Source organism: Garra rufa, chromosome 19 (assembly GCF_049309525.1).
Source record: "Garra rufa chromosome 19, GarRuf1.0, whole genome shotgun sequence".
Taxonomy (NCBI): Eukaryota; Metazoa; Chordata; class Actinopteri; order Cypriniformes; family Cyprinidae; genus Garra; species Garra rufa.
In genome coordinates, this window is record NC_133379.1 from 7,616,626 (window position 1) to 7,644,158 (window position 27,533).

At 35.6% G+C, this 27,533-nt stretch overlaps 1 protein-coding gene across 4 annotated transcripts in view; it reads left to right on the top strand.

The window, feature by feature from the left end:
* Window positions 1-27,533, top strand: part of dacha (dachshund a) — a 196,241-nt gene that overhangs the window by 87,875 nt on the left and 80,833 nt on the right. For all 4 annotated transcript variants that reach the window (XM_073824205.1, XM_073824206.1, XM_073824207.1 and 1 more), the window contains exon 3: window positions 27,350-27,481. In XM_073824205.1, coding sequence (XP_073680306.1) covers window positions 27,350-27,481 — 132 coding nt within the window. The remainder of the gene's footprint in view (window positions 1-27,349; window positions 27,482-27,533) is intronic.

Below are 27,533 nucleotides of genomic sequence, written 5' to 3' on the forward strand. Positions count from 1 at the left end.
AAATAGCAAAATATTCCACAGACATAATAGATAATGGAAAATATAGATTATTATTATTATTATTATTATTATTATTAAAAATAATAACAATAATAAAAATAATAAATAAAAATAATAAAGATTTGTATATTTGTACACAACAACAAATAACAACAACAATTTTTTTTATTATAATTAACAACAACAATAATAATAATGCTAATGCTTATAATAATAATAATAATAATAATAATAATAATAATAATAATAATAATAATAATAATAATAATAATTATTATTATTATTATTATTATTATTATATTTCTACACTACTTTTAAAAATATTTAATTTTATATTTAATACAGTTATTTTAACAGTTTTCACGCCTTTTTTTAAAAAAAATTTTTTAAATTTTTTTTTACATTTTCTCAATTTGCTTGCAGTTGGCAGTTTTGGACCCAGTCATCCAACATTATTTGTACCAGCATGTCATAGAATATGACACACCCCTATTCTCTGAAAGTCTTCCCATCATTCTGTTCAGGAGCACAGAAACAGTGGTACTAAAGATGTTAAATGTGTGTTTGATAGAGATATCCTATCCTAAAGTCAGCTCAACAGGTGCAGTGAGCTTCTGCATCAGCCTTTTCCTTTCACCTTCCCACTTATCCCTCTATCTGTGTCTCTTCTTTTCTTTTTCTCTGGCTTTCTTCAGCCACTGGAGTGGATCAGTCAAATTATCGAGTGGCAAAACTAATTCGGCGCCCGGGGGCCGGCAGAGCTGCCACTTCCCATCAGCCCCTCCGCCAGTCAGCGCCCAACTGTTTTCATTTGGGTCCTCTTGTTTCATTTATTATGGCTATTGGAGCTAATCCTACGAGCAAACCCCCGGCCGGCCCGCCTGTCACTATTGTTTCGGCTCTTGGATGCACCTTGCCTTCAGTGGGAGGGCTGCTCCAGTAGCAGCTCATGATGGAAGTGAGCTTTCTCAGATGGAGAGAGAGAAAGAGCGGGAAGGAGATCTCATCAATCATATTAAACTCATTTGGACAGGCTCGAAGCCCCCACTTTCTCTTTCTCTACGTCACGCTTCTTGAAGGTGGTTACAGTTGCTCTGTCGTTTCCTTTTCTGTACTTGAGTCAAGTAGGAACCATCCAGCCTGAGAGGAAAAAAAAGTTGTATGGTTTAACAGACTTCATTTAGAATTTGAATGTAACATTTTGACACGTTCTTATATAATATATGCATACAGTCAAACCAAAAATTATTCAGACACCAGATATAATTTGGGGTATTTTTTACTAGTGGGTGCAGGACACTATAGTTCATTTATGTAAGTGAGGATAGCAAAATAAACTGTGATATATTATACCCAAAATTCCTCATGTGAACTACCAGTAAAATTAAAAAAATTGAGACCAAACATTTGATTTAACACTTTGACCTGACCATGTTTTGCCAAGTGTTTTTTCTTTAATTGCTAATGTGACCTTTTACACCACAAACTGAACAAAATAAAGCATTGCTTGGTAATTGGTCAACAAAGTATTGGCAGTTGTGTAAATATTGTCATACTAACAGTTGATTGTAATCCATTATATACCTTTCTATCAAAGTTATCTGACATTATCAAGATACATGTTTTTCTGACACACTTTAACTCTGAGTTCTTGTCATATTTTATTACCATTTTCTAAACTACAACGAATAAACTGTGATAACATGAGAAATGTTGAAGGTATATAAAAGTAAGTTAACGCTAGTAGTAATTTAATCTAAATTAAAATAATTTAAAAAACTGTAAATGATTTTTCTAAATTGTAAATAAAACTAATTATTAGAAGCTGTTTTTACAAGAAAATACTGTTTCAGTTTTCAGTCTATTTGTAATTTCTTGTGAAATTTACTAGCAGTTGACACATTCTGGACCAATATTAAAGGGTGTATATTTTTTGTATTTATAAAATGTCTACATATTTATTTGTAAAATATCTACATAAAATTAATATTATTATTATAATTATTTAAGCAAAGTATAAATTAGAAAAAGTCTCTTATGCTCACCAAATATCAAAAATAGTAATATTGTGAATTATTTGTATAGTATATGTTAAAAAAATTACTATTTTAAACTTTTTGAAAATGCAATTTATTGCTATGGTGGCAAAACTGAATTTTCAATATCATTACTCAAGTTTTTAGTAAAATTGAAAAATTATATTTAGATATTTTATTATATAAATCCTAAGGCTACACAAGATATTCCCCTTAGTTGTCATTTGTAAAAAAAATATCTAAACATATATTTGTAAAATATCTACATAAATGCAATATTAGCTATATAAATATATAAGCACATGTATCTAAGCACATAAGTATACATTTGAGAAAAAAAAAATAAAAAATAAAAAATATATATATATATATATGTGTGTGTGACCCTGGACCACAAAACCAGTCTTAAGTCGCTGGGGTATATTTGTAGCAATAGCCAAAAATATATTGTATGGGTCAAAATTATTGATTTTTCTTTTATGTCAAAAATCATTAGGAAATTAAGTAAAGATCATGTTCCATGAAGATTTTTTGTAAAATTCCTACTGTAAACCTATCAAAATTTAATTTTTGATTAGTAATATGCATTGTTAAGAACTTAATTTGGACAACTTTAAAGGCGATTTTCTCAGTATTTTGATTTTTTTGCACCCTTAGATTCCAGATATTCCAATAGATGTATCTCGGCCAAATATTGTCCTATCCTAACAAACCATATATCAATAGAAAGCTTATTTATTGAGCTTTCATATGATGTATATATCTCAGTTTTGTAAAATTTTACCTTATGACTGGTTTTGTGGTCCAGGGTCACATATATATTAAGGCCTGGCCGATTATCGGTGCCGATATTAAGCATTTTTATAATTATCGGTATCAGTCATTTTCAAAACTGATATATATATATATATATATATATATATATATATATATATATATATATAAATTTTAAAATAAAACACCAATGTGTGTTTTTTAGGACCGATGCTGATAACGACTAATCCAGATCAAGTAGACTGATAACCGATATTTTGAACCGATATATATGTCTGGTGTAAAAAGAAAGATTAATGTTACAATTAAGAATAACAAGGGCTCTGACAAAAACTTTCTTTAAATGCTTTTTAATTATTTTATCTGCAAATCAGTTTTGAAAATGACCCATACCGATAACCAAAAAACTGCTTAATATCGGCACCAATAATCAGATAAAAGCATATTTAATTTGCAGATATGGCCTTGTTTGGGGATCTGTGCCTACAGATCATGTGCATACAGAATTCTGAGTGCTAGGTAGGGATTGTGGTTTTCAGCAACAGTGTGCACCCTTAATTTACAGAGAAAAAAAAAGGTCAGGGAAAATCTGTAGATGGAAAAATCTCCATACAAGTTCTTTGTGCATTTTTCTTTTTTTCTTCTTGTTACTTTGTACTTTTTGTTAGAAAACGTTTATTTACTATTCATTTAAGTTTTTAAAGGTATTTAACATTTTAATACTTAATCGCCATCATTCTTAAGAATTAAAAGTTTGTTCTTGCATTATTATACTGTTATATTATGATTATATATTCAGTGGCATAAAATGGCTTTAAAATGACAATAATATCGCTTATCGCAATTTTGTTCTGGAGCAATATATTGCACAACAAAAAGTTGTTATCATGACAGGCCTACTATAATCTATCAATTCTGACACTATGCGCAATAGTTTCTTCCAGAAACAGGAAACTCTATATTTTCGTTTTTTAAATCTAAACCTCACACTTGTATTGCAGGAAGTTATTGATTATAATCACTACAGCTTCTCATGCATTTCCATGAACTACAATACATGCTCAACAAATAGTAAACGCATCAAAACGTCATTCAAAGTTCAACCATAATCTTAAAGTAATTCCTTTCGCTAATACATATTTATATAAAAAGCATTTTCTTGATTAAAACATCAAAAAGCCTTGACCACAGAGACACACAGAGAGAGAGAAAAAGAGCGAGGGAGAAGTGACTGACTCTACTTCACCACAGGGCAACAGTTAAAAAGAGGTTAAGGGGTTTTGTCGAACACGTAACACATGCTACTCAAGCTAAACCGTTGTTTGTTCGAGTTTGGACTCTCTGTGCTTGCTGTCTTGCGGGAAAATAAACGCTTGGGGGTCTAAAGAGAGAATTGGGTGGTCTAGTCTTTAATGACCCAGCTTCAGTCTTCCTTTGAAATGTGAGGGAGGTCATACCTCTGCGCCTCTGCAATTAACCATGTTAACGAGACTAAGCCATTAGCGCTAGCACCAAATTTGGGATGTTCAGCGAATAAGCACTTCACTGTTGTAAAGACATAGGTGTTGTGTGTTTATTTGCTTATTCTGCACTAAATTACCCTTACCAGAAAGAAGTTTATTCAAGTGTGCTATTAGTATACTTTAAAACTTTAAACTAAAAATAGGAAAGTATACTTTCAGTCTACCTTTTTATGTACTTCTCAGAAATATACTTAAAATGACATTTAAGTATACTTATACTTAGAAAAAGTTGAAATATATTTGAGCTATACTTGTGCTCTGAGAATCTTCTGTACAGAATTTCCAAAACACAAGTGAAGAAGAAACCGAAACAACAGATGCTTCCACATGTAATCTAACACAATCGTCAGACATAAAACACCATTAAAACCATAGATACGTAAAACTGTGTAACGTCATGGAATAAAATGTTGACCCATGAAGAGGAAATGATGAGTGTCAAGCTTTAGGGTGTCAACCTAAAACTCCATCAACGTTTTGATTATCACGATTTATATGAAACTAACCCACATTCAAGTGTTTATAAAAAAGAATGCATGAAGCTAGAATAAAATGTTTTTGTTTACAAGCTATTCTTTCTTTTGATGTTTTGTATGTTCAGCTATTCATATAACAAAATATATACAAATGAATACCTAAATAGGGACATAGTAGTACACTTAAAGTATGGTGTAAAGTTCACTTAAAGAAAACTTACTGTATACTTGCAGTATAAAACTACTAAACTAGTAGTTTACTGTGACTATACTTCAAAGTGGACTAAAAATGCATAAAAAGTATTTAATTAGTAAACTGTCAGTATACCTATAAGTTCACTTTTAGTATACTTGCAGTACAAACTGAAAACATAGATGTAAACTAGTTGTGTACTCAAAGTTTACTACTGTTATACTTAAAGTATACTTAAAAGTATACTTTTATATACTAGAAAGTGGGCCAATTTAGTCCCAAGGAGTATTGAAATAGTACACTTAAAAGTATACTAGTATACTAGTACACTGATATTTGTATACTTACTACATAAAGTATACTTAAAAATATACTTGAACTATACTTAAACTTGAAGTATACTTCTTTTTGGTAAGGATAGCTTAAAAGTTAATATGTATAGTCAGCATTCAAATGTAGCCTTTAATGTAGCGTTTACTGTAGCATGTTTTTGTTTTTAGCATGTAGCATGAACGTAGAACATATTTCATCAGTTCTAATCTCCAATCACGTGGCTTGTGCTTTTCTAAGTGAATGTATGGATGAAAAACCCTATACTCTTAAAAATAAAAGTGCTTTAAAAGGTTCTTCAAGCGATGCCATAGAAGAACCATTTTTGGTTCCATTAAGAACCATTCAGTCAAAAGTTCTTCAAAGAACCATTTCTTGCTTACCTTTTTATAATCTGAAGAACCTTATTTGTGAAACAGAAAGTTAAAGGTTCTTTATGGAACCATTTAGACAAAAAGGTTCTTCTATGGCATCGTGAAGCACCTTTATTTTTAAGAGTGTAGCAAGGACACAGAAATGTGCTAAAACCGCTCAGAACCTTTTAGCGCTTACACATTTCCTTTAGAAAATGTACAAGTTTAGTTCACTATTATAGTTGGGCTGTCATTTAATGAAATTCCACCTCAAATTTCCACTTTAATGCAATTGGTTCTGCAAATGCCGCAAATTATAACACCTATTTTGTTTTCTCTCTCTTTTGCTGTGTTTGAGGCCTGCGGCTGTGTCTTCACCAATCTAGATCAACACAGTTTGAAGAGCATACGCACACACATATGTACTGTACACACACACTCCTATCTTTCTCTAAAGATGTTTGTGAGGATGTTTTCAGGTACGATGCCCGAGGGTTTACAGCAGCTCAGTTTCACACTAATCAACACAATCCCTTCCTTCTACGCATTTAAACAAGGTTTTACGCTATCCAGCGCTCTGTGTGCTCGCGGGGCTTTTGCGCATCCATGAAGAAGTAAACGTTCGGGGAGTGAAAGTAATAAATGAATTTATCAGCTTTTATGAACTAATAAAGCTAACTATAGTTTACATTACCACACCTCCGGACTGCACTAAACCGGTTTGTTTGAACAGGAGCAGGATGGTTGACGTGAACTTTGATCGTCATTATTAATATTAATATGAAGTGCTGTTTCTCAGAAACACTCTGGGCAGTCAGTTGTGAAAGGTGGACCTTGGTATTATTTTTTTGTTCTGTGAGTTTTATCAAATCCTTATCGAATGCTCTGCACAGATCACATAACTACAGTTAATGTGAGGTCAATAAAAACCTGCAGACGCAGATCACTGGTCAAATAATGTTATCTGTCAGTAACTGTAACGTTTATATCTTTGAATGTCATAATTAATATTTTATATTGACATCAACTTTACTTTTTACTTACTGCCACCTGGTTATTATTATTATTATTATTTCACACTATATAAGTTAAAGTAATAATTCATTCAAAAATTCTGCCATTGTTTGCTCTAAGCTTATGGCTTTATTACTACCATGAAAGAGAATATTTTTGAATATAAAAGTATATAAGAAATAAAACATGTCAAAAGCACCAGTATTCATTTTCAAATTAAATTTTAGTTGAATTTTTCGTCATTTAAAAAAAAGTATAGAATTTTATTTTAGAAAAAAATATTTATTTATTTATTTATTTATTTATATCTGTCTGTTTGTTTAGGTTAACTTTATTTTTTAGTTTATGTTTTGCTTCAGTTTTATTTTTTATTTTCATTTAGTATTCTTAAACTTATTTTAGTTAATTACAGAGGCAGCGTTTCTAATTTGTTTATTTGAGAATATTGTTTGTTTGTTTGTTTAATTAATTCATTTATTTCTGAATAAATTTTTATTTATATTTTGCATATAAAATAATATGAAAAATGAAATATGACAAAAGAACCTGTATTAATTGTCGAAATTATTTTAGTATTAATTTTAGATTTTTTTTTTTTTTTTAGAAAAAAATATTTATTTATTTGTTTATTTCTTTCTTTCTGTCTGTCTGTGTTTAGGTTACATTTATTTTTTACTTTACGTTTTGGTTCAGGTTTTTTTTTTTCATTTAATAATTTTAAACTTATTTTAGTTAATTACTAAGGCAGCATTTCTAATTTGTTAATTTGTTATTTTTGAATATAAAAGAATAGAAACATGACAAAAGCACTAGAATTAAATTGTAAAATAAATTTTGGTTGAATTTTTAGTCATTAAATTTTTTTATATATATATATATTTTTTTTTTAACGAAAAATATTATTTGTTTGTTTATTTATTTTTATGTAATTTCTGCCTGTCTGTCTGTTTAGGTTAATTTTTTCTTGTTTTTGTTTATGTTTTGATTGAGTTTTTATTTTTATTTTCATGGCAGCAATTGTAATTTGTTAAGATAAGAAATGAAACATGACAAAAGCACCAGTATTCATTTTCGAAATTAATTTTAGTGATTTTTTTGTAAAATAAATTTAGAATATTTTTAGAAAATAATATATATATATATATATATATATATATATATATATATATTTTTTTTTTTTAATTTATTTATTTTTTTAAAATAAAAAATCATTGTTTTATATTCATTTAATAATATTAAACTTATTTTAGTTAATTACCAAGGCAGCATTTCTAATTTGTTAATATGTTTTTAATCTAATATCTATATTAAATTTTTATTTTAGCTTTATTTTAATTTTAAAAATCATGATAATGAATACACCTGCCATAAAAATACTTCAAAATCAAAATAACTAATGCTGTTTTCAGTAAATATATTTTTACGCAGCAATTTTAAATGTCCAAATGTGATTTGAAAACTGTTTTGCAGGAAAGATATTCAAATAATAACCCAGTTACATAATATGACTTCAGAAGAGTTGCAATGAAGTGCACAGACTCACATAGACCAATTTTATGGTGTTTCCGAGTCATTTTGGGAGCTCAACAGCCCCAGTTCTCATTTACTTTCATTATATAGAAAAGAGCAGCTTGGACACTCTGCAAAATATCTCCTTTTATGTTCCACAGAAGAAATAAAGGCAGGCTTGGAACAACATGAGAGTCAGAATTTATGTTCATAGCCGTTCCAGACAATTAAAATCCATGTTCTGAGAATGCTTTGGGCTGTTTTGGATGGAGGGGATAGATGCTATGATATGTAAAGACCGAAATAGAGGAGTATGTGAGCCAAAGACAGTGCGAGAGAGGAGGTAGGAAAAGTGCTCTCCACTCACTTTCTGCCCAGTGAGCAGTGCCTTGTTACTCTTTGAACACTTGGCCCATTTATTTCTGCTAAGTCGTGAGATTCTGAGTCGGCCAGTGAAGACTCTAGTGGCTCTTTCCATGAAACATTAACGAGTTCCTGGGGTTAAAGGGATGCCTCGAAATCACTGCTGATTGCAGCTTGTGTGTATATGAGTGTGCGACCGCACGTATGTGTGCGTGACGGGCAGAAATTAATATACGCCATTGATTGGAAAACATAAAGGTGTGCGCATACAGATAAATCCACACGCTGCATTGGGTTGCGAGATGGTTTAGCGTCCTGATGGTTGTGCACACACACATTTCTCTCCATAGGCAGTCTGACTGCAGGACACAGGGTTATTAATCTACACTGCCTCTGCCACCCACCGCCCCGCGCTCCTCCAGGGCGACTGTTGATGACACGTACAGATCATGACGCCCACGAGCCAATCACAGATCTCATCCTCAGTGCTTCACAATCCTGCTGCAGTCGGCACAGCCCACTCTACACTCCACACACACTCCACGTTCACACGTGTCTCTTCTCTAGAGTACATAAAACACAACTTAACGGAAAGATTTTGTATCTCTTAGCAAATAGAGAGCCTGCAGCTGAAGTTAAAGGTGCATGTATTGTCAAATAGAATTACTGTAAGTTGTAGTTTATACAGCTGCTTTTTTATCCAGACTAATGCAGGCACATATGCATTTTACTGAGCATATGGTGCTGGTGCGTATTTAGGCCATTTTGCATTTGATTTAGTTTTTTTTTGACCAGAAGCATTTTTTTCAAATGTATCAATTAAGGTTTTTTTTTTTTTTTTGGTCATCAAAAATGCCTGTTGTCCCATGCTTATAATAAAGAAAAACATCCCATTCAATTATTAGCATTGGAAAATATTAAACATAGCATTTTAGGGTTTATTTTTAAAATAAAAAAGGGAGTATTTTAAAATATATTTTATATTTTAAATATTTTTTGTATGTCAACTCCAAGAAGTATGATAATAATTAACAATAATACTCCTACTATAAATATACTTCAGAATCCAAATAAATAGTGCCAAATTATTATTATTATTTATTCGGTCATTAAATCATATAGTCCCATGCTCATAATAATAATAATAATAATAATAAAAACATCTCATTAAATTATTATCGTTAAAATAAATATATTTTATATTTTAAAAAGCTTTTTTATGTCAACACAACTCTATATTTCTATGATAATAATTAACAATAATACTCCTACCATAAATAAAACCTTTTTTTGGGTCTTTAAAAATCTTTGTAGTCCCATGCTGATAAAAAAAAAAAATAATTAAATTATTATCATTAAAAAATATATTAAATCAATAATAATTATTCAAAAATATATGTTAGGGTTTATTTTAAAAAGATAAGATTTTTTTGGTGTGTGTTCAAAAATCTCTATAGTCCCACGCTAATAAATAAATAAAGGAATATCATTAAACTAAATAATATTTAATAAACATAACATTTTAGGGTTTATTTAAAAAAAGATAAGAAAAACATGTAGTACTTTATAATATATTTAGTATTTTAAATAGGTTTGTTAACTGAACTCAATATTTCTGTCTGACAATAATTAACAATAATACTCCTACCATAAATATACTTCAGAATCCAAATATATATGTAAACATATAAACATATATTACAACAGCATAACATTTTAGGGTTTATTTTAATAAAATACGAAAAAATGTAGTATTTTAAAATATATTTTACATTTTCAATAGCTTGTGTATGTCAACTGGAAAAATTATGATAATAATTAACAATAATACTCCTGTCACGACCACACACAAAGGGAGAAGGTGAGTATCTTTCAAGGTATTTATTAACAAACGTGCACAGTTCAACACACGTGCAATCAGGTGAGTAAAGGTCTCTGTGGTCAAATCTTCAAACAAACACAACAGGTGAGTTCAAGTTCATAAGGATCATAGCGTTAGCAATAGTCACTTCCCTCTAACACGATTCACGTGTTTCACAGGAGAACATCAGAGCAATCCACGAGGAGCACAGGAGAACATCGGAAGAATCCACGAGGAGCACAGGAGAGATAACAGGAGGGGGAGAAGATCCACAGAGAAGCATCCATGCAACTTCGATACCAGCCGGTGAGTGAGTGGCAGAGGTAGGTATATAAAGGGTGTGGTGATTGCTGGTGCAGGTGACGGTGATTAGTATTCTGGTGATGGTTCACGGGTGTGCTGTGGTGGTGATTGGCTGGTGAGGGATCGTGCAGAGGGTGTGACATCACCCCCTCCTCCACGGGTGACTCCAGGCACCCAAGAACGGCGACGGGGACGACCACGACCTCTGGGAGCTGGGCGTTCGGGATGTTGGCGGTGGAATTCCTCGAGGAGAGTCGGGTCCAGGATGTCGTCACGGGGTATCCACGATCTCTCCTCGGGTCCGAACCCCTCCCAGTCCACTAGGTACTGGAGCTGGCCGTTCCGCCGCCGGGAGTCTAGGATTTCTTGGACTTGGTAGATGTTATCTCCAAGGATCTCTGGCGGGTCGGGAGGAGGAGGTGACTCCGATTCTGTGGAGGAAGGGAACAGGGGTTCAGTGTGGCGTTTGAGTAGGGAAACGTGAAACGAGGGGGCGATTCTGTAATGTGGAGGTAGGTTTAGACGGTAGGTGACAGGGTTGATCTGTGAGTGCACGGTGAAGGGCCCTATGTAGCGGGGACTCAGCTTCCTACTGGGCAGCCGGAGGCGTATGTCTCGAGTGGACAACCATACCTGGTCTCCGGGGAGGTAAACTGGGTTGGGTAACCTACGGCGGTTGGCATGTTCCGTATGCCTCCGTACTGCCCGCTGGAGATGGACGTGCGCTGAGTCCCACACCCTCTCGCTCTCTCGGAACCAGTGATCTACCGCGGGCACCTCGGAGGACTCTCCAGTCCATGGAAACAGAGCTGGTTGATAACCTAGAATACATTGGAATGGGGTTAGACCAGTAGAGGTTTGACGGAGGGAATTTTGCGCATACTCAGCCCACGGTAGATACTGGCTCCAGGTGTTTTGATGTTGGGAACAGTACGTCCGAAGGTAGCGGGAGATTTCCTGAATTTTCCGTTCGGTCTGCCCGTTCGTTTGAGGGTGATATCCGGATGACAGGCTGACTGTGGTACCCAGAAGTTGGAAGAAGGCCCGCCAGACCCTGGAAATGAATTGGGGTCCCCGATCGGACACGATGTCTTCTGGGAGTCCGAAGTTCCGGAATACATTGTGGAACAGTGCCTCTGCGGTTTCTAGTGCTGTGGGGAGACCTTTGAGAGGTATTAATTTGCAAGCTTTCGAGAATCGATCGACTACCACTAAAATTGTGGTGTAACCCTGAGAGGGGGGCAGGTCTGTGGCGAAGTCAATGCCCAAGTGTGTCCAGGGTCGGCGGGGAATAGGTAACGGTTGTAATTTACCTTCGGGTAAGCGGCGTGGGGTTGTGTTGACGGCGCAGACCGAACATCCTTGGACGTACCGTTCCACTTCCCTGCTCATGTTGGGCCACCAATATTTCTGCTGGAGGAGCGAGAGGGTTCGCCTGCTGCCAGGATGTCCTGAGCCGGGGGACGTGTGCGTACTATCCAACAGAAGGGGTCTGAGACGGCTTGGGACATAGACACGACCCGGGGGAAGCTCCGGTGGTGCAGGTTCCTCGAAGGTGGCGGCCCGTATATCTTCATCCAGCTGCCATAGTATGGGTGCGAGAAAGACAGATGGGGGTAGAATTGGATCAGGATCGTCAGAAGTAGGTTCAGGTGAGTGCATACGTGATAGGGCGTCTGCTTTGGTGTTTTTATGGCCGGGTTGGTAAGTAATGTTGAAATTGAATCGGGCAAAGAATAATGACCAGCGAGCTTGGCGGGCATTTAGTCTCTTGGCGTGCTGAATGTACTGGAGGTTCTTGTGGTCGGTTATTACGGTGAAGGGGAACTGGGCTCCTTCCAACCAGTGCCGCCACTCTTCGAGGGCGAGCTTTATGGCCAGCAGTTCGCGGTCTCCAATTCCATAATTCTGCTCAGCTGGGGTGAGTTTTTTGGAATAGTACGCACACGGATGGAGGGATCGGGGTTCATCAGACCACTGGGACAGCACAGCTCCTACGCCCACGTCCGCCGCATCTACCTCCACCACGAAGGGCCTTGAAGGGTCGGGGTGCTTGAGGATGGGAGCGGTGGTGAACATTTGCTTTAGACGGTCGAAGGCTTGCTGAGCCTCTGGAGTCCACTGTAGTACCCGGCGTCCTCCCTTTAAGAGGGAAGTGAGTGGAGCCGATAGGAGGCTATAGTTCTTTATAAAGCGTCGGTAGAAGTTAGCGAAGCCTAAGAAACGCTGAAGCTCCTTCACCGTCTTGGGCTCCGCCCACTTGGCCACTGCGTCCACCTTGCCGGCTTCCATGCGAACTCCCTCCGCAGTGATCACGTATCCGAGAAAGGAGATGGAGGGCTGATGGAATTCACATTTTTCTAATTTTAGATAGAGTTGGTACTCACGGAGGCGTTGGAGAACCTGACGGACGTGGTCTTGATGTTCTTTGAGGTTACGTGAGTAAATGAGGATATCGTCAATGTAGATGATTACGAATCGATGGAGGTAGTCGCGGAAGATTTCGTTCATGAAATTCTGAAATATGGAAGGACTGTTAGCCAGGCCATAGGGCATCACCTGATATTCATAGTGACCGGTGGGGGTGATGAAGGCGGTCTTCCACTCATCTCCTTCTCGGATACGGATCAGGTTATATGCACTGCGGAGGTCGAGTTTGGTGAAGACGCGGGCTTCCCGTAGTTCCTCCAAGGCAGCTGGCACTAGAGGAAGTGGATAGGCGAATTTCACCGTGGCGTCGTTGAGCACCCGGTAGTCTATGCAAGGTCTGAGCCCACCATCCTTCTTGGGGACGAAGAAGAAACTGGATGCTGCTGGGGACGTGGAAGGTCTGATGAACCCCTGTTGGAGAGCCTCCTGGATGTAATTCTCCATGGCTTCCTGCTCAGGACGTGAGAGGGGGTAGATCTTCCCGTGGGGTAGTTTGGCGCCTGGCAGCAGGTCGATACTACAGTCCCAGGGCCGGTGCGGTGGTAGTTGTGTGGCCCGTTCCTTGCTGAAGACATCGGTGAAAGACTGATAGACGGGGGGAATGGCGGTGGCGGATTGAGTGGCAGGGCTCTCTATGGTGGTGGCGTGCAGAGGGATAGGACGGTATGGAGACTCTGCATCTGACGAGGAAGGACGGTAGCCGTGGCTCTCACACGTCTTGCCCCACTCCAGGACTTCTCCTGTGCTCCAATCTATGCGGGGTTGGTGCTTAATGAGCCATGGTCTGCCCAGGATGACATCCACGTTGGCTCGCGGGAGTACCAGGAGGGTCAGATGTTCACGGTGGTTGTGTTGGGAGACGAGGGTCACTTTTCTGGTCCGGCGAGATATCTTACCATCGCCCAATGGTGAGTTTTGGATTGTGGTAATTTGGTATGTGACCTCATTTTGAACGGTGGGAATTCGATGTTTAGCAATGAAGTGTGATGAAACAAAATTGCCAGCCGCTCCGGAATCCACGAGCACATAGATGGGGAGAGTACGAGAGTTTACTATTAGTTCAGCGGTAATATGGGGTAAGAGAGACATGGCCGGAGTAATAGATACGGTACTCACCATTGGACGAGGCGGGCGGACTGGACAGGCACTGATGAAGTGAGAGGCTTCTCCACAATATAGGCACAGACGATTATTAATTCGTCGTTTCCTCTCCGCAGGATCCAGGCGATAGGAGTCAGTAATCATAGGCTCTTCCGCATCTCGTTGGGGTGACGGTGTTCGGAGTGGAGGGAAGCTGGGTACAGACTTTGTAGAAGGACACGCTGAGAGATGTTGAGAAATGCCTACTGCCTTCTTAATAAAGGTTTCCAGCGGCACGTTGTCATCGTAAATAACCATATGCTTGCGGATCTGGGGTTTAAGCCCCTTACGGTAGGCTGCTAGGAGAGCTACTTGGTTCCAACCACTGGTGGCCGCTAGGGAGCGGAAGCGCAGGGTGTATTCATGGATATTGGACGCACCTTGATTCAGAGTGATCAGTTCGTCGTGCACGGAAAGGGGAGTGAGCGCAGCTCCAAACACGTCCTTGAAGTGGGCAACGAAAGCATTATAGGAGATTAAAGCGTCGCTCCGTGAATTCCAGAGTGCGTCTGCCCATTGGAGTGCCTGTCCAGTGAGGAGGGAAATCATAAAAGATATTTTAGAAATTTCGTTAGGAAACTGGTGTGCGTTGGCTTCAATATAGAGGGAACTTTGCAGGAGGAAACCATTGCAACCACCCGGGTCTCCGGAATAACTCATGGGGCGAGAGAGGGGCGTGTTGGAAATCGTCGTTGGAGCAGCAGGTAGAGATTGACGAAGGACGTTTACCATATCCGCAAATGGATCGGGGGTGTCTTCGGTGATAGCGGCGCTCGCCTCCATGAGTGACGCGGTGAGTTAATATTTTAAGGGCTGGTATCCTGTCACGACCACACACAAAGGGAGAAGGTGAGTATCTTTCAAGGTATTTATTAACAAACGTGCACAGTTCAACACACGTGCAATCAGGTGAGTAAAGGTCTCTGTGGTCAAATCTTCAAACAAACACAACAGGTGAGTTCAAGTTCATAAGGATCATAGCGTTAGCAATAGTCACTTCCCTCTAACACGATTCACGTGTTTCACAGGAGAACATCAGAGCAATCCACGAGGAGCACAGGAGAACATCGGAAGAATCCACGAGGAGCACAGGAGAGATAACAGGAGGGGGAGAAGATCCACAGAGAAGCATCCATGCAACTTCGATACCAGCCGGTGAGTGAGTGGCAGAGGTAGGTATATAAAGGGTGTGGTGATTGCTGGTGCAGGTGACGGTGATTAGTATTCTGGTGATGGTTCACGGGTGTGCTGTGGTGGTGATTGGCTGGTGAGGGATCGTGCAGAGGGTGTGACAACTCCTAACATAAATATACTTCAGATTCCAAATAATATAATATGATATATATAATATTTTTTTTTTGTCATCAAAAATCTCTGTAGTTCCATGCTTATAATAAAGAAAAACATCTCATTAAATTATTACCATTAAAAATATATATTAAACATACATTTTAGGGTTTATTTAGAAAAGATAAGAAAAAATGTAGTATTTTAAAATATATTTCTTAATTTAAATAGCTTTTATGTGTCAGCTTAACTCAATATTTCTGTCAACTTCTGTCAATAATTAACAATAATAGTCATAAATATCCTTCAGAATCCAATAACTATGCAGATTTTGTTTTTTTGTTTGTAAACCAAAAATCTTTATAGTTCCATGCTCATAACAAAGAAAAAACATCTCATCAAATTATCATTAAAATAAATATATTAAACATAACACTTTAGGGTTTATTTAAAAAAAGATAAGAAACAAATAGTAGTTTAAAATATTTCATATTTTAAATAGCTTTTGTGTTATGGTTATTATTAATTAATTACTACTCCTACCTCTGCTGCAAACTTATTTTGCAGTTTGGAATAATATTTTATTATTTATTTAAAAAAGAAAACATAAAATCATTTAGTTAATTCGAGCTATTCATGATATGACAATGTTAGATCAATTTATCAAATGGTATAAACTGAAAAAAAAAAAAAAATTATGATATAAATGTAAAAAAAAAACAACTTAACCCTAAAAAATATTGTTGAAAACATTTGTTCTAAATTATATAAAGCACCGCACTGACATCAGATGAGCATAAAATGTCACCTCTAGTGTATTAAGTGAAAAACTTTTAGGTGCGTAACTTTTAGCGCATGCAAATATGCAAATGTGGAAACTACACACCACTGGAAACTAGATGTGTGCTTTGCACAAATAATAAAAAACAAATAAATAAATAAAGAAGCGATTACTACAGCAGGGAGTTAATTAACGGCTTATTTCTGTTTGATAGGAGAGTAATGCGCTGTAATTTCACCTTGATGCAATATAAAACTGCAAGCTGCCACTGCTGCACTGGATAATTAACACCTGTGTCTAGTGGCCACTAGGACCTCAGCACCTATTAATGCCAAAAAAACACAATACTACAATTAAAGCCACTGCTATTAGACATTAAACTGGCTTGGTATATAGCGGGTGGTAAATTGGGCCGCTTTTACCTTTAATTGCCTGAGAAATTACGAGGAGGGATTATATTAATGTTTTGTAACGTAATGTAGAGGAAATGAGGAGCGCTGAGGGATAATGTTATGGCCCAATTTGTCTGTTTTGTCGGCACTTTTATGCCGAAGAGAGAGAAAAAAACTCTTTGCGTCCCTCTGAGCATCCAGAGGTCAAATTAACATGTAAAACACATCGTCATATTAAGTCTCCTCATAATGTCTGTGGAGTTTTGCAGATATCCACAAAGAGGTCTCTCTCTATTTCATGTCGCATCAGAAGCCGTGTCCCAATTTGCATACTAGATTAGAAGTGCATCCCAAATCATAGCAAATCCAGAGATCCTGGATGGTTTTGGTAGATTTTTGCATCCAAATTCTGCATCCAAATAGGTTTTTATGCTTAATAATATCCACAACCACTTGACATATTGGAAAAGTGCTCGTTTTATTAAAATTGTCAAGTTAAATATATACAGCTGAAGTCAAAAGTTTACATACACCTTGCAGAACCTGCAAAATGTTAATTATTTTACCAAAACAAGAGGAACCATGCAAAATGCATGTTATTTTCATTTAGTACTGACCTGAATAAGATGTTAACAAATAGTCCACAAGAGAAAATAATAGCTGAATTTATAAAAATGACCCTGTTCAAAAGTTTACATACACTTGATTCTTAATCCCTGTTGTTCAGAAAAAAACCTTCAGGTCCCACAAATGATTTGATTTTCCAGTATTTTTGTGTATTTGAACCCTTTCCAACAATGACTGTATGATTTTGAGATCTATCTTTTCACACTGAGGACAACTGAGGGACTCATATGCAACTATTACAGAAGGTGCAAACACTCATTGATGCTTCAGAAGGAAAAACCATGCATTAAGAGCCGGGGGTGAAAACTTTTTGAATTTGAAGATTGGGGTAAATGTAACCTATTTTGTATTCTGGGAAACATGTAAGTATCTTCTGTAGATTTTGAAGGGCAGTACTACATGAAAAAATATGATATTTAGGCAAAAAAAAAAAAAAAAAGTACACAGCTTCATTCTGTTCAAAAGTTTACACCCCTGGCTCTTAATGCATTGTGTTTCCTTGAGTCCCTCAGTTGTCTTCAGTGTGAAAAGATGAATCTCAAAATCATACAGTCATTGTTGGAAAGGGTTCAAATACACAAAAATGCTACAAAAAAATAAATAAATAAAAATAAAAGAATTTGTGGGACCTGAAGGATTTTTCTGAAGAACAGTGGGCTGTTTAACTTTTCAGGACAAACAAGGGACTCATGAACAACTATCACTATAAAAAAAAAAAAAAAAAAAAAAAAAAAAAAAAACACACAGCTATGGATCATTCAGGTAACAACACAGTATTAAGAATCAAGGGGGTGTAAACTTTTGAACAGGGTCATTTTTATAAATTCAACTATTATTTTCTCTTGTGGACTATATGTAAACATCTTTTGTGTGAAATATCTTATTCAGGTCAGTACTAAATAAAAAATAACATGCATTTTGCATGATCCCTCTTATTTTGCAGATTTTGCAAGGTAAACTTTTGACTTCAACTTTATGTGTGCATGCTATTTGGGTCAGTATAAATGTTTCTAAAAAAAAAGTCTTACATTCACCAAAGCTGCATTTATTGTATTTACAGAATTATTGGAAAATATTATTACAACTTAAAATAACTGTTTTCAATTTAATAAATGTAATTAATAAATGTGCCTTATAATGTCAAAGCTGAACTTTCAGCATCATTACTTCAGTCTTCAGTGTCACGTGATCCTTCTGAAATCATTTTAATATGCTGATTTGCTGCTCAAGAAAACAGTTTTGCTGTTTAACTGTGACACTTTTTTCAGGAGTGATAAAAAGAACACCATTTATTCTAAATAGAAACTTTTTGTATCTTTGCTGAATCAATTTAATGCATCCTTTCTGATATATACATAAAAAAGTGAACATTTTGCATTCATTGTAGACAGCCTCAAGCTGTCATGACGCGTCATATGTCCCTTCCATGGTGTTACATTAAATCTTTCTCTCTGTTCTTCCTTTCTTTTGTCCGCCCCACTCCTCTGCCCGTCCTCTGGGTACGGCCGTCAATGCCCTCATTCCCACGCTGTGTGTGTGTGAGTGTATCATCTTTTCTCTGCTCCAATAATGGCAGAACTCCACATCAGCATCTGCCTTCATTAAAAGTAATTACAGAGTCTTGCTCATATTGGGCTCACTCACAGACAGAGTGTTTGGGCCCACATGAGCTGACTCAGGATCAGGGAGACCCTCGACCCCAGGCCGTCCTGGTCAATAAATAAGAACAAGCACACGTTGTAAAGCCTAAAATAAACTTGTTTGTTGCTTTTCGTGTCACGCCTGGTTAAGGCACAGTGTGAAGAATGACACTGAATGATTCAGTGAAAGAGGGAGACCAATTCAAACCAATAAATCATTGGCTTTGTTCATTTAAAGAATCGCCTCAGGAGGCATTTGTTTGCAAAATCAGACTACACGAATGGAAACAAAACCTTGAGAAAGTCATTTATGTCTGATATTTTTTAAAACTAATTCCTAACAATTCCTAAATCCTAGTTATTTTTAGATACACCTTCTGGCACATTCATATCCAGGCCATTAAGTTAAGACTTAGTTGGTTTCTCCAAATGACTCTAAACTGACTTATCAGTAGTTTAGATTCATTTGAGCCATGTGTTGCTTTCACATTGGCAGAAAAGTTCTAATGTTTATGACCTCTTCATAGAATAAAATGTCAAGAAAGTAACTTATATCTGGTGCTGTTATAAATAGATGCCCAAACCCTTGTTTTTAGATGCATAATCTGTCAGAAACTGGCTGAAAAAGTCTGATCACAAATCTGTAATGGAATAGAACATAAAGAAAGTAATTTATGTGCGATATTTTTTAAAAATAGATTCCAAAACTTCCTTTTTTTTAAAAAAAATGTGCTTTCTGGCACAAAGGTTTCTCCAAATCAAAGTCTTCCCTTTGAAATGACTCTAAACTATTTTTTCGAAAGTTTAAGTTCATTTGAGCCATTCATTTTTAACAATAACTCTAGTGCTTTATTATGTGTTGCATTTAATTTAGATTATAACATCAAGAAAGTAATGTATGTCTGGTGTTTTTAAAAATAGACTCCCAAAACTTGTTTTCTAGATGCACCTTCTGGCACTTTTAGATCTAGACCATTGTTCATTGGTCTTTTGTTCACATTAGCGGAAATATTCAGGTGTTCGCGAATCTTTAATGGTATAGAACATCAAAAAAGTTATTTATGTCTGATATTTTTTTAAAAACTCCAAAACCCTGTTTTTTAGAGCCACCTTATGAAACATTTGTATTCAGACCATCGTTCTGTCAAGACTTGATTTGCTTTTCCAAATCAAAGTCTTTCCTTTAAACAACTCCAAACTGACACTTGTTAAAAATAGATTCCAAAATCCTACTTTTGTATCCATACCATGATTCTTTAAATCAAAGTATTTCCTTGGAAAATGACCCTAAACTGATTTTATCAATAACTTAGGTTCATTTGAGCCATTTGTATCTAACAATGACAGTGTTTTACTATACAGTATGTTGCATTCATTTTTAACAGAATAAAAATGTATATCTGGTGTTTTTAAAAACAGATTCCCAAACCCCTTGTTTTCCAGATGCACCTTCTAGAACTTTCAGGTCCAGACCCTTGTTCTGTTATGGAATAGAACATAAAGTCATTTATGTCTGGAATCTTTTAAAAATAGATTCCAAAACCCTAATTTTTTTAAGTGCACCTTCTGGCATTTTGTATCCAGACCATCATTCTGTCACGACTTGATTTGTTTCCTTTGAAATGACAATAGTTTAGATTCATTTGAGCATTTGAACATCAAGAAATTAATGTATAACTAGTATCTTTTTCCAAGCAATTAGATTCCCAAACCCTTTTTGTAGATGCACCTTCTGGCACTTTCAGATCCAGACCATTGTTCTGTTACAGAATAGAACATAAAGAAAGATAGTTATGTCTGGTATTTTTTAAAAATAGATTCCAAAACTTTTTTTAGGTGCACCTTCTGGCATTTTCATATCCTTACCATCATTATGTGAAGACTCAGTTGGTTTCTCCAAATCAAAGTTTTCGTTTGAAAAAACTCTAAACTGACTCATAGTATTGATTCATTTGAGCCATTTGTATTCAACAAAATGGGAGTGTTTTACCATGTCTTCTATTCTGAATGATGAAAATGTTCCATAGTTCGCAAATTGTTAATGAAATAGAACCTTAAGAAAGTCATTCATGTTCGGTATTTTTGCAAAAACCGATTCCAAAACCATCATTCTGTTAAGACTCACTTTGTTTTCTCCAAATCAAAGTCTTTCTTTTGAAATAACTCTAAACTGTCATGACACCTCACAGAAGAGTTTAGCATGGTAATGGATATGACAATGTTAATGTATTTGGTCCTGCGGAATATGCTTCTGTTGATTATTGCTGTAGTTGTAGATTATTGCTGCTGCTGCACGTAAGTACAGAACTTGCTACTGCCAAAGCATATGGTGATACGGTTCTGTGAGTATTTAAGACATACTGCTGCTGCACAAACAGCATAAAATAACTCGTAGCAGATCTATACAGGTGGAGCTGGGGAAGGTGGAGGGTTTCAGAGAAACTCTGAAAGCGTATTGCAAAATTCCCAAGTGAATGCTACCAGCCATTTAAATAGCTGCAAGCTGCAAGCTCATTGGTTGCGTATGCAACATGAACCAATCAGCTTGTGCCAAGTCGTATAACTCTGTGATATCATCAGTTACGTTAACAACTAATCAGCCTGCGTCATCTAGAGTTTCATGGCAGACGTATATATTCATAGTCATATTCATATTCATATTCATGTTCAGTTGAGCCATTTATAAAACTTCTGTCCGTTCACAAATCATTAATAGAACCTCAAGAAAGACATTATTGTTCAGTATTTTTAAAAACTGATTCCAAAACCATCATTCTGTTAAGATTTGATTTGTTTTTCCAAATCAAAGTCTTTCCTTTGAAATGACTCTGATTTTATCAATAGTTTAGGTTCATTTGAGCCATTTGTATCCAACAAAAACAGCCCCACTTTGAGAGGAAACTCTGGTTGGTGGAAACGAACACACAACCTAGATTTAGTTGTATCAGTCCTCCAGTGGGTTTCACACAAACAGTGGGGTCATGAGGCGGAAATCTCAGCATTCATTTGGGCTTTTATTTACAACTTCCATCGCGCCCCATTTCTCTCTCTCTTTCTCACCGTCGCGCGCTGAAAAGCACCAGAGTCCGGTTTCGCCCGCCGGCCATATGCCTTTGTCAGGCGTTCATCTCATCCCTTGTTCTGCCGTTCGGAAATTCCAAAGGTGAATTAAATACAGTATACCGCCCCCATCTCCCTCTGCCCTCCCTTCTCCTACCTTTTTGTCCTTTCTCGGTTTACTGTTCGACGTGAAATCGGACAGTAATATTTACTCTTCAGTGAATCAAAGGAGATGCGCGGCCTGTTTTTTTCCCCGTCTTGTGCACAAATCTGATACTTTTTCCCGAGACGCTCTGTCAAAGCAAAGAAAAGACACTGTGCCTTTCTCTTTTTTTTTATACCCTCGTTTCGTCTGAAAAGGTGAAATGCAAAATGCAATAATGCGTCCGGTTGCATGAAACGGAGGGAGTGCTTGACTGACCCTCTTTGTGGAAAACATGATCTCTCTGGGCTTGTTCTCACAGGCAATCTATGTTATATGTGTTGTTTCTCTCTCTTCCTGCTTTATTTATTTATTTATTTATTTTTACCTCTGTTTCCTTTTGTATGTTCGTGGACATACAATCACAGAAGCCCTCGTATGTGAGGATAGTTGTAAGTGGAATTGGGTTGTGAGCATGTTTGGTTGGGGAAGTAAGTGCTGGAATAAATATTTGTTGGGAAGCAAACAGATGCTGAGTCTGAGATATACACAAAAACTTGATTCAGTTGGAGATTGACCAGTATACAAAAATATGTATGGGTCAAAGACGAAACAGGGTTTATTAATAAAAACAATAAGTGTAATACTGCTTTAAATTGTTGTTGTTTTTCCAAAAAATAATACAAAGTTTTCTGTTTAATTTAATTGCATTTTTGTTTTTGTTTTTCTGAGCAAAAAATAAATATCCTAAATTGTTCCCTAATTTACAGAAGATGCCCATTTAGTATAACAATCTGGTCAGGCATATTTACAACAAAAATCAATTTATGACATATTAAAAGACAAATTACTTTCACCCCAAATACTAATTATTCTATATTTTTAAAACTTCCCATTATTCCAGGTTTTGCTCATTTGTCAGTAAGATTTTTTAACTCATTTAAAACACAATCAAATTTAATATGCTCCCTTATTCTTTGATATATTTTAATATGTACAAGTCAGAATAAGCATGTTGTTTCAATTTGAACATAAATATTGTCACTGAATGACAATGTAACATTATTTCAATCAAATTTTGACATTTAATTTTACAAAAAGTTTTTTGAAACTTTAAAAGTAGACCCTTTACTTACATTTGATGCCATTCTATGGCCATAAAATCACTTTTGTAAATTTCTTATGATGTGGACATCTTAAAGTCTTATATTTAATGAAATGAAAGCTATTTTGTCCTACGAATGAACCAAAAACATCGCCATCCAATATTTGCTGACCTGTGACAGAATTCAAGGCCGCAATCTCAGGTGCGAGCTCCTCCGTGTCTTTTACTGAGTCTTTAACGTTTCATTACCGCGGTAAAGACAGACAAAGTTAAACGCAGTGAAACGGAGAGCCTCTCAGCACTGAAAAGAATCCATTGATGTAACGCTGACTGACTCCGAGATCAAAAGAAACTCCTCTGGATCAATTTTTCCTTCGCTTTGGAATCTACCTTTTCTCATACCACTCTTTAATTAAATGGGACATTGTTGTCTAGGTATGAAGAAGGGCCAATTCAGGCACGTCATAGCGGAGGAATCCAGTCTGGCCCGTACCTGACCCCCCTCAAGACTACAAAAGCCCCCGTCCGGGCCGCCGGCTCACCTCCTCACTTCCAAACCAGGTGAACCATTAGCGGCCGAGATGGACCTGTCAGATGTGGAGAACGAGGGAGTGTGGGGCGAGGAAAGGAGGATAGATGTGTTCTCCCCTTCTCGGGACGTGCCCGAGCGCCCTCCATTCATGCGGCAGGGGGGTGATACCTTGAGTGTTCAAAGCGGGAGTCTGAAGCAGAGAGACTTGTAGATCTGAAGGGCCATATGAAAGGCAAACAATAAGCAATCTGTTTGTCCACCCCTGCAAAACGGCACTCGCCTTTCATCCGCCGGCTCCCATTTCCGCGGGTCGCGACTTTCCTCAAACATCAATTACTGTTACGTACGCCGTTTGATCTCGGGGCTTCTCCTTGACATAGTATCAGGAGGCGGGAGGAGGCCTTATAGTGTGTGTGTGCTGAGACAATGCGCCAATTGTGAGTGTTTTTTTCCTGTATTTTTCTACTCTTTGTATTTTGTATAAACGATCGTGTTTAGTTTGCAGTTTATTTGGACCTCACAGGAAATGATCTGACGCTTCTCCACCACTTCAGCGCTCTTACATTTTCCAGAAACAAAACTCAGAAGGACCCGTCTACAAAATGTTAGCACTAACTGATAAAACCACTGTTTGCTTTAGCCGTCTTTAGTTTGTCATTACATGTAGTACCATATTTCAAAGAGATATTCATTAATTAAATGAGACATTCATTATGTTTTGGATAATTTTATTATGCTTTCAGTTGCCAATAACAACTATTTATAATTTATAATAATTTAAAATGAGATTATGTTCATTATCGTATTATATAAAGAATACTAAATACATAATACATATTATAAAATATGCATTATTAATTATTATCCAATTGATAATATTATTAATTGTTTAGCAATAATAATAATACAATTCTAATGTTATAATATCAGTTAATGAATCAGTTAATATATAAATAAAAAAATATAAATAATATTGCTAATATTTACTTTTTAAATAATAAAGCTAATAATAATTGGTAATAATAGTATTAATATTATAAGCTTTGTTTACATTAGATATTATGAATTAATAATTGATAATATTATAAAGTGTATATAAATAATAATAATAATAAAAATGACAATAATAGCAATAAAATGAGTTATTTGGAACATTCATTATTTTATTATGGTTTCAGTTGCCAATAATAATTAATAATATTATATTTTAATATAATGTACAATGATATTATGTTTATTTCCATATTATATATAGATAACAATACATACATAATATACGTATAATACATGATACAATATGTATTATTATTTATTATGTAATTGATAACTTTATAAATTGTAGATCAATAATAATAAAAAAAGCTAATGCTACAATAATCAGTTATTAAATCAGTTATATAAAAATAATATAATAAATAATAATAATATATTGTTATAAATAATAATATAAATAATATTGCAAATAATTTATTTTTAATTAATAAAGCTAAAAATACTTGTTTTAAATGATATATATATATATATATATATATATATATATATATATATATATATATATATATATATATATATAATAAATTGCTATAATAATCAGTTAATAAATCAGTTAAATAATATTGCAAATAATAATACTTGTTGTAAATTATATATATATATATATATATATATATATATATATATATATATATATATATATATATAAATAAATTAAAATATATATTACATATATAATGTCAAGCTTTGTTGACATTAGGTATTGTAATTTAATAATTTATAATATTATAAATTGTATATCAATAATAATAATAAATACTAATATATTTAAAACATTCATTATGTTTTAGATAATTTTATTATGCTTTTAGTTGCCAATAATAATAAATAATATTATATTTTAGTATAATTTATAGTTATATTATGTTTATTATCATATTAAATATAAATAATAATACACACATAATGCATGTATGCTAAATTATACATTATATATAATATGTATTGCTATTTAATTTAACGTAATAATTGATAATATTATAAATTGTTTATAATAATAATAATAATAATAATAATAATAATATAAAAATACTAATGATATAATAATAATATTTGCTTTAAATAATATTGATAATAATAGTATTATAACATTTTAGGCTTTGTGTATATTAGGTATTATAATTTAATAATTGATAATATAAATTGTATATCAATAATAATAATTATGAAATACTAATAATACAATAATCAGTAAATAGCATTGCTAATAATTAATAAAGCTAACAATAATTGCTTTAAATAATATTGCTAATAATAATAATAATAATAATAATAATAATATACTATAAGCTTTGTTTACATATATACAAATATATTGCATATTTGTTAATTTTTTGACAATTTGTTTACAGTTTTTGCCACTTTTGCCTAATTGTACTGTAGATGTGGGCTGGCTTTGAAAAAAAAAAAATACTACTTCTTCTTTTTTCATTTATCTCCCCCTCCACTCTAGTCCAGCATATCTACAACTTGTATTTTTCGAAGTATGAATAATTTGCTAGTTTATTTGGCTTGGTTTTCGCAGAAAGCGAAACCAGTCGTGCCGCTGTTCATTTTCATCCGTAAGCGCTCGACAGGGGATCGCACGGCCCTCTGGGAGCAGAAGTGCCCCGTGCTTCCAAATGCATGCCGAGCGTGTGAAACTGAGGATAAAGGAATTTTCTTCGGCCTTCTTTTGTGCGCTAGTTCACGTATTCCGTTGGAGGCTAAATTTTTAATGAATTAGATCAAGGTGACATCCATTGTCTGAACCTGGGGAAAAAGACACAGGACGTGGGCCATCGCTTCCTCCCAACCTGATTTGTGGGGAAATTTCGAGAGCGGAGTGCGAGAAGGCATCACATCGTCACTTAATGAATTACTTAATGTGTCCCTCCGTTGTTTAATTGAATTAATTAGGGGCCTAATTGGGCTGAGTGATGATGGCTTCCAGGGCTGAGGAGCTCTTGATGAGAGGAGGGTTGAGTTCGGGAAGTGTGTGTGAGACAGTGAGTAACTCTGGGAAATCCTCGTGGGACACACACACACACACACACACACTAGCACGAGACCACGAGCGCAAGGCCTTCTGGGAGTAGATCCCTCCCTCCTCTTCCAGAGGGCCACATTCTGCCTGAGGGCAGCAGTCACGACCATTACTGATTAGGGACGTGCAAAACTATGGATTTTCAATATCGTGGCTTTTTGTGCTTTATCAACACACTGAGGTAGTACTGTAAGGGATTGAGTCACATCAGAGAGCTTCCCTTTGATAAAATCTGATCACATGAGACGCATGTTAATACCAGCTGAGCGATTTCCGTCGTCTGTTCGCTTGAGATCAGATCTCCTGAGACGGATGTTGTACCAAGTGTAAAAGGGGCCAAGTATGTTACCAGGTATACTTATCTCTCTCTCTCTTTCTCTGTGTCTGTGTGCTCCACAGGTCTGACAGCAGCAGCCATGGCTGAAGCTATGAAACTCCAGAAAATGAAACTGATGGCCATGAACAGCATTCACGGAGCAGGAAGCCAGAACGGTACCGAGTCAGAGAACGAGGAGCTGAACTCCAGTGCAGGTCAGAGTCACACACATGCAAAGATACTTCAAAAAGGGCACTAAATCATTCT